The sequence below is a fragment of the Daktulosphaira vitifoliae genome, unplaced genomic scaffold, assembly GCF_025091365.1.
Source record: "Daktulosphaira vitifoliae isolate Bord-2020 unplaced genomic scaffold, ASM2509136v1 Scaffold_5, whole genome shotgun sequence".
In the NCBI taxonomy this organism is placed as follows: Eukaryota; Metazoa; Arthropoda; class Insecta; order Hemiptera; family Phylloxeridae; genus Daktulosphaira; species Daktulosphaira vitifoliae.
Genome location: NW_026099576.1, coordinates 21,299,046 through 21,316,898, shown reverse-complemented (window position 1 = coordinate 21,316,898; position 17,853 = coordinate 21,299,046). Strand labels below are relative to the sequence as shown.

General features: G+C 26.6%; 1 protein-coding gene across 1 annotated transcript; it reads right to left on the bottom strand.

Annotated features, from left to right (window-relative positions):
- Positions 1-4,137: 4,137 nt before the first annotated feature.
- LOC126907949 (uncharacterized) lies at positions 4,138-16,781 on the bottom strand. Its single transcript, XM_050689689.1, has 3 exons — positions 16,710-16,781; positions 11,571-12,728; positions 4,138-4,482 (listed from the first exon to the last, which is right to left on the bottom strand). The coding sequence occupies exons 2-3, from the start codon at positions 12,715-12,717 to the stop codon at positions 4,223-4,225; spliced, it is 1,407 nt and encodes a 468-aa protein (XP_050545646.1). The 5' UTR covers positions 12,718-12,728; positions 16,710-16,781; the 3' UTR covers positions 4,138-4,222.
- Between the last annotated feature and the right edge of the window lie 1,072 nt (positions 16,782-17,853).

The following is a 17,853-nucleotide window of genomic DNA, read 5'->3' as shown; positions in this document are numbered from 1 at the left end:
AAGGATTCCAAACCTAAAGTCGCAGACCACTGTCATCTATAAGGCCGGTTCAGGCAGAAATTGTACAATGCGTGTAACCTGAAAGTGTAAACGGTGAACTTTGTGCCGTGCTTCTTATTGCTGACACTTACGCTACATAGAACAACGTTATTAATGTTGAAGGCTAATAAAAATACTTTAAAATCTGAATTAAAGCGTAGCCGACAAATATATTTCAGCGTTGAAAATAGTACATGCGCTATTTTAGGCTTTTATCAAAAAATACTCGATGCAAACAAAATACATGTATCGGATCAAGTTGCTAACATAAATAATTTAACTAGTATAAAAATAAATTGTAACGCTGCTTATGATGCATTTGACAACAGAATTACGAGTCATACGATTCATGAGTTTAATCCAGGAGTGGCAGCTGGTTATCGCATTGTTGAAAATCCTACTGTGAAAATAACAAATCAAGACGATAAAACAATTAACTTTAGAGTTGAGCCTGTTACCATACGTCTACAAATACGTGATGGCTCTACGATTTTATAAAACCAACTATTAAACCACGACTAGTTGATGAGATACGACATGAAAACCTTAATATTCTATCTAATTTGGGGTATACAATAAACAATGGACGATATTTTATAGTAATGGATATACCGTAAAATGAAGACCGCATAGTGAAATTGGATTATTTTTCCTATCAACCGTTTTTGGTTAGCACACTATTAAATAATGATAAGATACGAATATGTATTCCACAGCAAAATGTTTACACCCTTCCATCTGATTCTTATCTTTTGATAAATGGAGAAATCTCGGGAGTTCCTGCCGGCTCAGATGTACAATTGGCTAGCTCACTGCTTAACCGAAATAGGATATTAATTGAACTCAATAGAAATAGATAGATCACGTATGCCTGGGATAATGTCTACAATAAAAGGTTACGTTGAATGATTATACACGGTGTGAAAATGCTGGCTGGAGTGCTGTAACTGCAAATTCGAGTATGAGATTTGAAATATGTTAAACTCTAAGGTTATTATTAGGATTTGCCGAGGAACATAAAAAAGTCACCGTTAATTGTCATCAAGATTCAATATTGCAACGAAGTGGTACAAATTTAAACTGTATTTACTTGACAAATGAAATTTTATCGAGTTGTAAAATTATTTTGAACAATGTTATATGGAAAGTTCCACACGTAAGTGTTTCAATTGCCATGAGGTTAGACATACTAAAAATCATGGAAACCTCAACACCGCTTCAAATAGCATTTCAAAGTTGGAATCTATATGAAAATCCCGGCCTACCAAATAGTAAAAGACAAGCCTGGACCATGAACACTTCATCGCAAGCTGAGAGCCCGAGATTTATTATTGTGGCTTTTCAAGTGGATAGGAAAAACAAAATAAACAAAGATAGTCGTAGATTTGACCATTGTTCATTATTATCTTTAAAAGAATACATGAACTCGGATTGTACCCGTATGACAACTTACAAATGGACTTTCCAAATGATAAATATGCTGTACCATATGCACACACAATTCCAAGAGGCGTTCTATGAAAAGCATATGGCATTTTCTATGCTGACAAAAACAGAATTCAAGACTACTGTTCCACTCATTGTCATTGACTGTTTAAGGCAAAACGAAAAATTAAAAAATGCACCAGTAGTTATCATATCTAGATATATCTAGATTGAATATGAATACGATGAAAATTTTCCGACCAACACTACAGCATATTGTTTGATTGTACACGATAAAATGTTTGAATACAATCCAATGACTAATGAAGTTTATAAAATATTATAATTTGTTTTTTCTAAAAATAATGTACTTTTTATTTATGAAATACTAATGATAACTTAAATATATATTTTGCTATTAAAAACATGTGTTATTTATTTTAGTACCTTATCCTTATTATATTTCATTTATTTAGTACATAAGTCAAAAGCGGATAGTTTAAAAAATATAATAATATGTAAAAATTAAATGCATACGACAGTGATTCATTAATATTAATATTTCTTTAATATCGATGATCCAACAACATTAAGGAATAAAGACGTATATGGGTTTTTTTTAAAGAATGAGACATTCTACAGTCTCCCCAGTGGTTGTATCAGATTTTAAATTAAAATTGATAAATACTAATGACTAATTGTTCAAGTTTAAATAAAAACTATAAAGAATTTTGGAAAAATTTGTTTTTCTCATAGTATTTGAAGTGTCTATACGTCTTCCTTTACTAGTACGGTAGTATATTAGTAATGTCTAAAAGAAATACACATTGTCAGCGGTTGCGTTAAACATTCTACTCGAATAGTTTGAATAACATATTTGTATTGATGGTTGTGATCATATTTTATTATGGTATTAAAAAAAAAAAAAATTGCATACACATAGGTCTGTATCACACGCCGTTTATACAAACTGTTGAACACTATAAAACAATATAGTCGGACGGCGAGTCCTAATATTTTATATTAGACATGAAGTTTTCGTCCGTATAAATTGAGTTGCACTCCGAAGATTTCAAAATGATGTATCAGGATAAGTCCAGCAGCTAAACACGACTTAAACATGTGGTTGCGATTACTGCTACGGTAACGGCGGTGGCAGCTGCATTGTAGTTATAATTTAACGTAAAAAGTATTTGTCATAATACTTGCACACACAACCACACAGAGTCAATGCTGTTAACAACAAACTACCTTGTAGTAATGCTGTGAAATATTGCGCCTACACGTTATGCACATGTTCGATGATATTTTTATCAAACACAACGACTGTCGGAATGTTTGGAATGTGTAGTGGAACCACATAGAAGGGGTATTCATCATTTACGAGATAACGACTTAAACATCAACGACAGCGTCGGAGGTAAAATGACACGGCGGTGTATAGGGTTGTGACATAACGCGTACTATACGCACGTTCAAAGGTTAACGCATACCTACCCTGGAAAATTAATTTTTATTTTTCCGCATAATAATCAATTTATTACATACAATCTTAAACATGCGGCATTTGTGTTTCATAGTCGGGTTTCATCCTCATCCCATCCATTAAGTTGATTTATGTTAAGTTTTCAGTACCCCTTCCTCTTCAAGACTTGATGAAGGAGGAGATCCCCTTCCACCATAGGTTTATACTCATAATTTTCTTTGTTTGATCATATTTTAAAATTGAATCTATTAAAATGTGTATGTTTCTATGAAAAAAATAAAGTTGGTATCCTTATAAAGGATAAAGAGTAGACATTAAAAATATTTAGTCGCATAATAATCGACAAATAAATAATATCAAAAAAAATTCTTATTATTTTATGAAAAAATTTATAGTCAATGATAAATTGATCACTCTGTATAAGAATTTGTTTAAATAAACAATTCTAAATTATTTTGTCTATTATTAAATCTGGGCATAATTTAATTTAATTACCTTTTTTTGTTATTTTAGATTCTTCCTAATATGTCAGTTCTACCAGTGTTCAGAACGTTCACGATCACATTCAATATGTAAAAACCCAGCACAGGGTGGTCGTGGCACAGTGATGACGTGGCATAGTTGGATCAAGTAAAATTATATATGACAGTGATTAAAATCACTATCAAAAAAACGCTTCGATGCAAATCTTTAGATGGTGTTTAATTTTAAAAAATTGGTGGATTATTCCAAAAGCTACATAATTTGCTATTTCCTTAATAATATCCTGATTAAGATAAAGTATGTCGAATAAAAAAGGAATATAAATATTATTTCTCATAAAAAAATTATCTTTTATCTATCTAAATAATATAAATATTGGAATTTTTAAGTTCAATAACAGATGTTGAATTTTTGTGTAAAAAGTTATCTATAATATTGCTTAGCGTAAAAGAATTAGGTTATCGTATCCTTTTCCCAATACATATTTGGTATTGTCAAATAATGATACATATAATTATCTGTAGCATAAATTATAATTTATTGCTAAAAACTAATAAAATATTTTTCACCAATTTTTTTCTCAAAATCTACTCTCTAAAATCTACATTATTATTTTTCAATAAACGAAAACAGTATTATTTGTTTTTAAATTTTTATACTCCAAGGTATATCAATTATAAAAAAAAAAAAAATGTAACGCAAAATATTAACTAGACCAAAATTTATTAAAGCTAAGACATACTAGATTATCGTGTACTCAAACATAACTTCATTGATTTGTATGAGTTATTAATGATTTTTTACATCTAAAGAAAGAAAATAATTTTCAAAATATCTTGGAGATTCATTATAAGTAATTATATTCCATCTACGAATAATTGGTACTATGTCATTTTGAAGATGTTGCTTGCTTGTAACTTCTGTTGAATCTTTATTGGTAATTTCATGTTTACATTCCTGTTTCATCTCCTTAACATCACTGATTTGGGTATTATAATATTCATCCAATTTTTTCAACGGAGCATAAAAATCAGACTGACATAAAAGATCTACAAATTCAAATAAAATATATATTTGAGGAGAGCATTGTAAATTATAAGAATTTAAGTATAGTCTTGCTATTTATGTAAATTAGGTCTCACCAATTGCTTTTTAAAGTAGACTATGTAAGGCGATTAGGGATATTTTAAAAAATATTATTCATTATTTTATTTAAGTAGGCTTCGCCTATCTGCGGCTCTATACCAAATCTGAAGCTCTTCAAACAGTCTTTACGGATTGATCACAGATTCCGGTAAGATTATTCGGCTACACCGGATACGATCAATTTTTTACACATACTTTTTGTGTAACATCAGTACACAAAATAGTGTCCAAACAAATACTATATGCATGGACTTAAAAAGAAAGCTCATTACTCAGTTAAAAACAAACAAATATCAACGAAATNGAGAGCATTGTAAATTATAAGAATTTAAGTATAGTCTTGCTATTTATGTAAATTAGGTCTCACCAATTGCTTTTTAAAGTAGACTATGTAAGGCGATTAGGGATATTTTAAAAAATATTATTCATTATTTTATTTAAGTAGGCTTCGCCTATCTGCGGCTCTATACCAAATCTGAAGCTCTTCAAACAGTCTTTACGGATTGATCACAGATTCCGGTAAGATTATTCGGCTACACCGGATACGATCAATTTTTTACACAAAAAGTATNTTTTACACATACTTTTTGTGTAACATCAGTACACAAAATAGTGTCCAAACAAATACTATATGCATGGACTTAAAAAGAAAGCTCATTACTCAGTTAAAAACAAACAAATATCAACGAAATTATCTGGGTAACTTTGAAATGTTTTTAGGCAGATCTAATAAAAATTTCAGGTTTTAAATCAAAATACTTGGCGACTATAAGTGTTTTTGATAAATTTTGAAATATTTTCAAAAGTGAAGTTGAAATAGTTCTATATCTTAACGTTTGTTTCAAGTTTTGAACATCTCCCGTATTAAGGAAAATTGACCGTTAAAAAAAAAAAACCACAGCACAGTGGGATCGTGGCATATTTAGGTCTAGTATACATGATATCTGACGGTGATTAAAATCATTATCATAAAAAACGCTTCGACGCAAGTCTGTAGATAGTGTTTAATTAAAAAAAAAATNCAGTACACAAAATAGTGTCCAAACAAATACTATATGCATGGACTTAAAAAGAAAGCTCATTACTCAGTTAAAAACAAACAAATTTCAACGAAATTATCTGGGTACCTTTGAAATGTTTTTAGGCAGATCTAATAAAAATTTCAGGTTTTAAATCAAAATACTTGGTGACTATAAGTGTTTTTGATAAATTTTGAAATATTTTCAAAAGTGAAGTTGAAATAGTTCTATATCTTAACGTTTGTTTCAAGTTTTGAACATCTCCCGTATTAAGGAAAATTGACCGTTAAAAAAAAAAAACCACAGCACAGTGGGATCGTGGCATATTTAGGTCTAGTATACATGATATCTGAGGTGATTAAAATCATTATCATAAAAAACGCTTCGACGCAAGTCTGTAGATAGTGTTTAATTAAAAAAAAAATTTTGTCAAAAAAGTAAGTTAGGTAAAAGCTGAGAAAATAAATGATAGCTACAAAAAAAACCAAATAGTAAAATGATATTAATTTGAATTTCTTTTCACAAAAGGAGACTACAGTAATGGGATCCTTGATATTTATTGAAGTTATTGAATCGAAATGAAATAAAAATCATAAAAGTTAAACATTTTTTTCTAACTCAAAAAGAATTAAGAAAAAATTCAGTGCCACAGGCATGAAAGACCCAAGTGTTACGGTCTCAGAATCCGTATGTAGCATTCGTCACTTAATAAAAATGGAAATTTAGATAGTCAAAGTTATTTTTCTCGACTTCAAAGAAACAAAAAAATTTCAATTTGTTTAACTTTTTATACTATATCAATTAAATTGATATAATATTTATAAAAATCAGAGTAATCCCCTTATAATAAAATAAAATATAAAACCAAGAATTTTAACACAAAAATAGCATATTTTTGAATACGATACCTATTTTCACCATGAAGCCAAAATAAACTCCGAAATTTTTTTTTGCCATAATAAAGTACATTACATTAGCATTAATTTAAGGTATATATAAAAGTGTCAGTATTTCCGGAACACTTTCAAAAAATAAGTTTAAAAAGTTAATTTTTTGTGAAACAGTTGTCATTTTGAATCCCCCCTGTAGGCAGGTCAAGGGTTAAATTTATAAAAAAAAATATACCAAATGATAGGTAAAGACATTGAGAATTAATTGAGACCAGAACATATAAATTTTAAAACAATATATTATTTTAGCCATCCATTTCGCTCTGTAAAGTTCTCCTGGTGGATGGATTTTAATTTTTTCATTTTCTTTTCCGATGAATAGCAAACAAAGTTCCAATAACTCTTTATAGTCATCCCGAGAATGATTTAAATTTAACTTATTTTCACAAAATTTAGAAATTATGTATATATCTGGTGCTAATATCTTTAACACAACATCATCTGTCAACATATTACAGTATAGTTTTTTGTCTATATTTTCCCAGCTATTAGAAAATCTTTTGAATAGAGCTAAATCTAATATTAATATTTTTATCACACTAAGTTAAAGCAGACGCCAAAATATACGTGGCTTTTAGGCTAGATACGTTTATTCTGTCTAGAATGAGTACCCCGATTGTAAAAAATCAACATTGATGACAAAAAAAATAAAAAATAATTTTTATATTTATAATTATAAATATATATGTATGTATATACAGCTAATACCAAATTTAAAAATTAAAAACCCAGCACAGGGGGGTCGCGGCACAGTGGTGACGTGGTATAGATGGATCAAGTATAATGATATCTGACAGTGATTAAAATCACTATCAAAAAAAAAACGCTTCGATGCAAATCTTTAGATAGTGATTAATTTTAAAAAATTGGTGGATTATTCCAAAAGCTACATGATCTGCTAGTTCATTATTAATATCCTAATTAAGATAAAGTATGTCGAATGAAAAAGGGATTATTAAAAAATATTATTTCTCATAAAAAAATAATGTTGATCCATACACTTTTCAATATGTCATAGCATTATAAAGTTAAAAATATAAAAAATAAAATCGAGAATTTTCACACAATAATAGCATTCGGTAGCCATTTTCACCGTGAAGATAAAATAAAGTCCGAAATTTTTTTTTCGCATAATAAAGTAAATTACATTAGCTTTAATTTAAGATATATATAAAAGTGTCAGACCTTCCGGAACATTTTCAAAAGTTAAGTTGAAAAAGTTAATTTTTTGTGAAAAAGTTGTCATTTTAAATCCCCCCTTGTGGGCAGGTTAAGGGTTAAATTTATAAAAAAAATATACCAAATGAAAGGTAATAATATTATGCATCTATACAAAAAAGAATTATTTTGATATGTTTATTTTTGAAAAAGTTATGGCACTTTTAATTAAAAAAAATTGAAAAAATTTCGAAAATTAGCGATTTTTAAATTCGTAATTTTTTTGGAGGTTTCCCCCATTTACGGGGAACGAGGGAATTTTTTCAAATTTTGAGGGTAATGTCTTTGACTAGATACAATTTGTGATCTTTTGACGTATCATTGAAAGAAATCGGTTCGGTGAGAGCTGAGAAAAAGTGGTAACAGTCAAAAAAAAAAAAAAAACACATCTTAGTAAAACCAATACCTTCTCAGCTTCGCATCGAAGCTAAAAATGTAAAAAGAAAACAGTAAAATTTCACGATATTTTCTTTTATTTTTATGTACATCGTATATTCTAGCGTACGTCCTAATCTAAAAAAAGAAGTAGTAGTTTTAAACATTAGTGGAAAAAAATTTTTCCTCTTAAAATACACAGAAATATTAATCAAATTTAAAAAAAAAATTTTTTTCGTTTACTTAAGTGTTCGTAGAACTTAACCATATTTTTGAGATTTTTATGTACTTTACGCAATCAATTTTGTTTTCTAATTATTATTATTCGGCATTAAAAAACGAACAATTTAGATGTACTAAGTAAGAAATTTGAACAAAAATTGAATAAATAATGACATTTTATGTTTTTTTGTGTATTTTTGGTCAATTTTCTTAAAACGCGTTTGAGCGACCTGTAAAATTTTTTTTTTTTAATCTCAAATTTTCATAAAATGTTCATTTTAATGTATATAATAAATTTATGAGGTATCTCATAAACAATTCGAAGATCGATGTTTTTTTTGCGCCAATATACGTCGTATACCTTTTCATCCATCATTTTTATCAATTTAAAAAAAAATTATAGCAATTTAATGTTGAAAATATAAAATCAATAAATCAAAAATTTGAACACAAAAATAGTATGTTTTTAACTACGGCAGCTATTTGCATGTAGAAGATAAGTCTCCAAGACAATTTTTTTTCAATATGTAAAACGTAACATAAGCTTTAATTTAACATGTACTTAAAAGACATAGGATTTACGGTACATTTTCAAAAGTTAAATTGAAAAAGTTGACTTTTGCAAAAAAATTGCAATATTAAATCCCCTCTTGTGGATAGGTAAAGGTTCAATCGGCACATAAAAAACACATAATAAAATTAGTACCTTATCCGCTTTGCATCGAAGGTAAAAATTGAATGAGGAAAATAATATTCTTTATTTTTTTAGACTCGCTGACAGAAAATAAATTAAGGGACATTTTAAGCAATTGTTACAGAAATATGTTATTCCCCAGTGTTTCCTGATATATATGCCCCTGTTAACAACAGCTTGATTTCAGTGAAGAACATGGGTGACTGACAGATTTATTGTCCTCATCTTTGTTGTAGTCTTTATTTTTTTGTACAAAATCACAACGTACCAGAAGGAAGATGAACAATTATGCACAAGGTTGCGGCTATCGAAAGAGCAATATGTCGACTTTTAACATCAACTTCATGTTCGCTCACAAGCACCATAGAGTCATGTAGCAAAAAAGACTAAGATGGTAGCGACAATGCAAACAGAAAAAGACAGAAAGTAATACAGTGTCACAATGATTGCACACGTAATATCCGAATGTGGCGCTGAGATACGGTCAAGACGCCAGTCTTCTACCTGCTAACATCCCGTGAGGACAACAATGACGATAGTGATATTACCATATTAATATAAAATACATTGAAAACTTATTTAAGTTGTGTATCCAACAAATATAATATCTTATAACTTTTGCATCAAAGCTAAAATGGATTAATATTGCTATAATTTTATTTGATTAGTCTAATGTGTTAAATTTGTATTTATAAATATTTTTATTTATTAGCGCTTTCAAAATTGGGGTTTTTATCCCATTAAAAATTAAACCGCGTGAAACTTTAAACTACTTAAACGAATAACCATTTAATACCATTTTATAAATAAAAGATCAATTAATTTTTTCATGATTATTACGATAATATTATTAACTGTAAAATAATAATTATGCCCTAATTGTCGTATTCAGCAGCATATTTTATATAAATAATAATGGAATAAATAATAAGGTTTAAATAGATAATATCAAATGTGTAAAAAATCTTTATTGTGTTTGATTAATATAAGTATTTTATTATCTGCTAAACTAACTAGAAAATTTTAATTTTTGAATAAAATTCTTATTTTTCATTTTTTTCCTTACCTTTATCCCAACTTCTTAGGTTCGGCCACCTTTATTCTAAACTTCCACTCGACACGATCTCTCACATCACTTAGGCACACATCAGACGTCCTCATATCGCATTTAATAACATCTCTCCATTTCTTTTTTGGTCTTCGTCCACCTCTTCTTCCTTCAAAATAAATTTGCATAAGTGTTTTTACAGGTTCCGATTCCTCTCTCCTCATAACAACCTAAACATAACCAAACCAACTAAGTCTATTTTCTCCTATCTATTTTCTACGATTGACGCTACACCTATACTCCCTCTTATATGTTTGTTCCTTATCCTATTTTCTCTAGTCACTCCACTCATCCATCTAAGCAATCTCATCTCTGCTACAATTATTATCTGCTCTATTTTCTGGTCAACCGGCCAACACTCTGAACCATAGCTGGTCTCACTACAGTATTATAGAGCTTATCTTTTAATCTCATTGAAATTTTCTTATCACATAACACCTTAGAAGCTTCTCTCCTTTCACCTACTTGTACATATTCTTGTATCTTATTTTCACGTTAATACCACTATTCTTTTGCACAACTGATCATAAATACTTAAAACTATCTATCACATTTTTTCTTATTATCACTAATCTCATCATTTCACCTACCTCATATTCTTATTTATCAAACTTCTAGTTTATATACTCTGTCATACTCTTACTTATTCTTAAACCCTTTTCTTCAAGAGATAATATTCACACCTCTAGCTTTTGATTGATTTCCATTCTATTTTTTCATATTAACACTATATCGCCAACGAACACCATGCACCACTTATCCTTCTAATTCTATAGTAATTATATCCATCAATATAGAATATAAATAATGGCATAAAGCAAAACGTTCATGCCGTCCTCCTTTTACCCTAAAGCCCTTTGTTATTCATTCTAAACTTTTTACCCGGGAACAAGTGTCATGATACATATCCTCTATTGTATTAATGTATCTTTTTAGGAATTCTTTTCTCATAAATAGATTACTGTTTATATATTTTTTACTGCAATTTTTTTTATTCTTGTAGAAAATTCAGTCGAATTAATAATAGTTAAGATCTATTTATGGAAAACTTTTAGGTGCGGAATTATGTTTAATTCGACTGCATAAATCGTACTTATATTGGTAAAACCAAATAGGATACATAACATTTTAATAATAATTTTACATTTTACAAAAAACCAAATTAGCTGTTTTACTGATGTTTCTTCTGTTATTCTTTTGAAATATAAGTATATTATAAATATACATATACGTTAAAAAATATATTCTAATAAGTAGAGTACACATCAACAAAGTAAAAATTGACAAAATTGTGCCTAATTTTCCACATTTCATAAAACTAAAATTTTTAGTCAAAGATAAAAATAAATAATTTAGGGAATATTTTATTATTCCCTTTATTTTATTATAATTTTGAAAAACTTACCTAATGTAAATGGTTTTAGCATATAAATAAATGGATAACTCGATGCAAGATCTACATTCCCAGTTTTTTTCATATAATTAAACAATTGTATGTTTTTCTCTAATTCTTTAATGTATACTCCAATTTGATTTACCTGAATAATCAATTCTTCGTAGTAGGCATTAATATTTATTAATGTAACAGCATCAGTTGGAATTTTGCAGTCCATTTTATTATCATATATAAATTTTTTTAATGCGTTTGACAGATCAGCGACCAAAGTTTTATTAAAATATTTGTTATTATTCAAATTATCAATACATTCAATAGTTTGAATCAAAAATTGTCTAAATATCTTTGTAGGACCATCACCGAAAATATTTAAATCAATGAAGAATTGAAAATAATCAATGATATTTGAACCAACTTTCCTCATATTATTATAAAAAGTTATAATAGTGTTATCCGGTTTTTTTAAGTTATAAATGAATTTAAAACCACTAAAAATTTTTATATAAAATCTTATAATTAAGGCAAAAGGACGAAATGTTGCTGCAAGTACAAGTGAATGAAAGATTACTACATCGGATCGGTAAATAGTATATTTGACATACCTGAATAAATCAAAAAGTGTAACTTGACTTCCATCTCCACATTTTTTATTTAAAGGTGCAAAGCGAAGTATGTCTAAAACATATTTAGGTCGTTCATTTTCCAATATTTGATATTGTCGTGCTTGTGATCCGAACGTAATGTCTCTCTCGTAAACGTTTTGTCCATTCATCATAAAATCATACAATATAATATTTTTTGGTAAAAAATCCCAATATTCTCCTACGTTGAATGATAATTTGAAAATTTTATAAATAAAGCTATTTTTTAATTTTTTTTGATGAATGTCTATGATGTTTAGTTCCTCGTCAGTTTGGAGCAGCCTATTTTTTAATTTCTTTGAAACACAAATCATATTGTCCAAATTATAATTTCTTGATTGGTTATAATTAGGACAATTAACAAATTCTTGGTCAATTTCCAAATCTATACATCTTGTCTTATTAAAATTATCTAATTGAGTTACTAAAAACTTATGAATAAATCTATAAGTATGAAGGATATTTGATTTTAAATCTAAAAGATCAATTCCGCCATCCTCATTAGCAGAAAGCATATCAGTGTATCCTGAAACGTTGTTAAAATATAAATTAATAGCCATTAAACTTTTTGAATAAAAGTTAATATTGTTATTCTCATTAAATTTCCTTAATATATCTAACATTACTAATACAATTTCACCGTGAGTTTGGATTGAAGTGCCGTATAATTTTAAATCCGATTCATTGTATTCCATTTTGTTTTTAGTTATCTCAGTTAAATATCTATAGTTGTGATTAAAGTAATTTACCAAATAAAATGAAAAATTACAGTGCAATTCTGTATAGTTCAGTCCTAATGTTAATTTTAAGTTCAAAAATAAAATAACATTTATTAAAATCATTTTGTTCATTCTATTAATTTACAATTTGATTTAATACATTTACTGCAAGTTTCATTGAATTTTATTAATGTTTTGCTTTTATTAAAAGTTAATTTATTTTATTTGTAAATGTGTTATTCATAAATATATATATATGCGTAATAAGTAAATGAGTAAATTTTAAAGTCAGTAAATTTAATATTGAAGAATTAATGATCACTTAAAGTACTAAAAAAACATATTTTTGAAACATTTTTATTCTTCTATTGATTACATAATGCCATTTTTATTTTATAAATTATTTAATTTAGTGATAATTTATTTTTTTTGGAAATGTGTTATTCTATTTCTGAACATATAGAATGTATATGTGTTTAATTTAATTATGGACGTGAGTAATGTATTTCGATTATTTATAATTTTAACTATCTAATATTTTATTTAATTTTTAAAATAAAAATTAACTTATTTAATTTAAATCGTTCAAATTTGTTGAAAAATGAATGAATAAAAACAAGTTTTTGTTTAAAAATCCCTCGAGTGATAGGGGAGACTATGGGAACTACGGTCACCTTAGCAAAAATTGTTATATCTGTGGTTCTAAGACTCTAAAAGTTATGCTATTACTACAAATAGATACATAAACATATTGACTGCATTATGTCAAAGTTTCAGGTTTTTAAAACATAATCTTATAAATANCACTCTTTATAATATATATGCAAATGACCGGTATTCCCTCTACCCCAGGGGAATATCAGCTATACATAAATACATGCAAAAGATAGGGATAAAATAATTTTTAATAAAATCACTGAAATATAGTTTATATGAATTATAAATATATATATTTATATAATTATATATAATTAATATATATTTGCTTACCTTAAATTAAATTTCTTAAAAAATTTTTTTAGATAAATAAACGGTAAAAACTATTTTCAGACATTTAAACATGAAAACGTTTTTTGATAATATCATTATAATAAGAATAAGGATTTTTTATCATTCTTAATCTATTCATATGGTCAACATAATTTTAGATGCATGGGTTTATTAGATAATGAGGTGACCGGTATTACCCATTGACCATTGTTTCCCCAGTCACCCTACTTATTTATTTTAAACATATGCCCTTTTAAAAGGGTTACAATGCGTTTTTTTTATATATAATATATCAAAGTATATCGATATGTAAACCACTAAGGCAGTAATTCACTTTTCCTAACTTTTCAGTAGGTTAAAAATAAAATTTATTCTTGATTACACCCAATGTGTTCATTAAATTTTTAAGTAGTTGAATTCCGATTCAAACCAAATTTTAGATATCTTTATGAATTTAATTATAAAAGGAGGAAGATATAAATCTTAATACTTCATAATATCAAAATTGAATTTTTAAGTTATTGTCTTGTTCGTTATGAATCGAGATATTTTTAAGATCATTAAATTAAAATTTGGCATTATTTTTTTATTGGCCTTTTGTAGTCAGAAAGAGTATTCTAAATGTCATTTAGTTTAAAATATTATCCAAATCCAAATTAAATTGAAAAAATGACTAAGATCCAGAAGATAAGTAATTTATGCAGAGTGTCACATATTTTGTGTATCATGAAATATTTAATGTCTCTTATAAAATTTGAATTTAGCATCATCTAAAAAGTGATAGGAAACGTTAGTAGCGTCATTGGAGTTCAATTTGAGTCAGAGGAAGGATATACACGAAAAAAATTATCAATTTCCCTCACCAATTAATAAAAACTGTATCTTTACAATGTAATTACTTTTTTTATGGAGTTATATGATTCACCACGTAATTATGTCAATATACGTCAGTATAAAACATAAAATTTGATAGCACAAAATAAGAAAAAAAAAAAGATATATTTTCAATCAAGGGTTTTTAAAATGTAGTTATACTTACACAGTAATGGGTAACTAATATCAACGCCAAAATATAGTACTATAATGTAGTATAAATTTTGGTGTAAGTTTAAGTGAATAATCCTATTAAAATTGTAACTTTCTAAAACTTTAATTGAAAATATTATTAAAAAAAATATTTGACAATTGTATGTAGACACTTTAAACCAGATAATTTTTCATGTAGATTGTATTAAACTTTTGGTAAAGATATAATACATGTAATACAAACAAAAAATCCAAAAAAAAAAAATAATTTTCACTATTATTCAAATGTATACACACAATTTATTGATTGAAAGTATATCTCTTATATTTTAATTAGGGTTATATATTTATAATTCGCAGTGGCGAATATTTATAATGCATATTGTAACTGCGTTACAAACTCACTCTATTTATTAATATGATTGTAACTTAATGAGTACTTATCCTAAAGTTATTATCAATCCATCAACATTTTTTATAAGGAAAATTCTAAAACATAATTATTTTATAAATATATATTTTATTTAAAAACTAATAGGTTGTACAGTTTAACATGATTAAATTAAAAAAATAAACAAACATCTTATGTCATTAGAAAGCGGTAGCACGGTGGGGTCCGTGGCATAGTTGAGGTAACTATAAATGATATTTGACAGTGATTAAAATCACTTTAATGAAAAACGTTTTGATATATATATATATATATATGTTGATAGTGTATAATTTTAAGAAATTAGTAGATTATTCCAAAAGTAAGTAGTTGTATATTTCATTAATTTTATGAAATACGTATTTAAATATTAAAGGGCTTAATGCAAAACTTTGTACAAAATATTTTTTTTTTTATTTTTGAATAAATACACTGGTCAGCAAGTAATTGTTATGAGAGACCAGAATAAACTTTTTAAAAATTCATTTTTTGCATTGATTTCAAATTTGCAATTAGATTTTACCAAACCTCTTTTTTGAGATTTTAACTAATTAGAAAAAAACGAATGTTTACATATAAAAAAAATATAAATTCAAATCATTTCAGAAGTTTAGGAATAAATTCATATGTGTACTGAGAATCAACTCATACATCTTTTAATTTGCCTCAAGAATCAATTAATACATAAAATAACTCTTGGAAATCCACTCATCGGCATTCATATATACACTTTTCTTAACTGCTGTGTGCTCCACTATTGTGCTATAGTATATTTTTTCTAATTGATTCTATAGATCAGTTTAGAGTTTTATATCTATCAATATAAAACAAAATTTTTAAATAGAACAAATCTATTTTGTTTGGCCAGGAAATCGTATATCATATTTTTTGATAGGTAAACAAGGCACTTTAAGTTAGTACAAAATATCAAACTTTTCTCTACTTAGTAGAAACGAATATTTTTAATATAATTAAATTTATATTTAAGGTCAGTTAATTCCATATAACACTTATAATAATTGGTGACCCAATCACTATGGCCTCCACTTGTATCACCTAGTTTTTAGAAATTAATAACAATGTAAAATTAAAATTAAAAAATATATATACACAAAAACAGTTTAAAATTAGATTTTTTTGGTGATAGGATATGATACCTCAACCTCTTTTACATGACTTCAGAAAACGCATAAAATTAAAAAAAAAATTCTATTTCTAAATATTTTTTAAAAAGATATACAGTAATAAAGTCAAAATAAATATTTTCGAAAAAATAAATTAGTCGGGATTTTTTCTCTAGCCACCCAATTCTTAATACACCAATAAACTTTACATTACTTACTTGAGAAAATTTCTAAATAAGTTTTTGTGTAACAATTTATAAATTTTTTTTTAAATTTTGCATTTTTTACACAAAAACCATACATTTTTCTTTAACATTGACTATCTATAAATTTAATTTGTCAAGTTAAAATAAAATACTACGATAATAATAAGAATTAATAATTACCAACTAGTTGATAATGATAAATTAATAAATATAGAGTATTAAAAAATAATAATAATTTTTCTATTATAATAACAATAAAATATAAAATTTAAAATAATAAAATTAAAATAGAACCGATATTTTATGGAAAAAATTTGATTCATTTTTATTTGGTAATAATAAAAGAGAAACGCACTTTAAAATTTTTTATTAAATGAATATATAATTGAGTTATAATCGCACTTAATGATTCGCACGAATTTATAAATAAATTATCATTACTATAGGAATTTACAACTTTTTATGTAAAGGAAGTGTAATATTTTGCTACCTGTTATAAAATAATTTTAGCACAAAATGACGTTTTACTCATCTCAAATTGTCTTTACTTAATAAAAATGATTTTAGTTAGAGTACATGACTCTAAATTAATACTCAAGTACTTTTTATATAAACAATGAAAAAATGTAGAGTGATTCTAGTTGTTGGGTAATTATTATGATGAACAATGAAATTCAAAACTATGGCTGTAAAATTTAGTGTGTCTAGATTTATTGGTACACATGACCACGATTAGTATTCTATTATGAAAACTATAATGGATTACATTAACAGGTAGCTAACTATAAAGGGACCTCTAACATTAACACAATGGTTTTAATTGACAATTAAATCTAAAGATGAAATTATTATATATATATATAGTAATAAAATTATACTTAATTAAAAATGATTAAACAAATATACTTCGGTTATAATGATTGTCACAATTAAAATATCGTATTCGAATTAATTTAAAAAGTTAAATAAATGGGTGTAGTAACGTAAAACATAACGTTAATAAATCAAATGAAATAATCATTTGATTATATAACATTTACTACTTATTTCTTATAAGAGTCATAAAAATATCCCCACTGGTACATAGTGTCAAAATTGTGAATTATAGAGTATAAAAATACTATTCTAATAGGTTATAAATTATATTTTAATTTTA

What these genes read in the sequence shown, in the direction of transcription:
- LOC126907949 (XM_050689689.1), bottom strand. Translation starts at nt 12,717, where the DNA reads ATGCTTTCTGCTAATGAGGATGGCGGAATTGATCTTTTAGATTTAAAA. An exon ending in GCTAAAACCATTTACATTAG is followed by an intron (nt 4,483 to 11,570) that starts GTAAGTTTTTCA and finishes TTGAATTTGTAG; the next exon opens with ATCTTTTATGTCAGTCTGAT.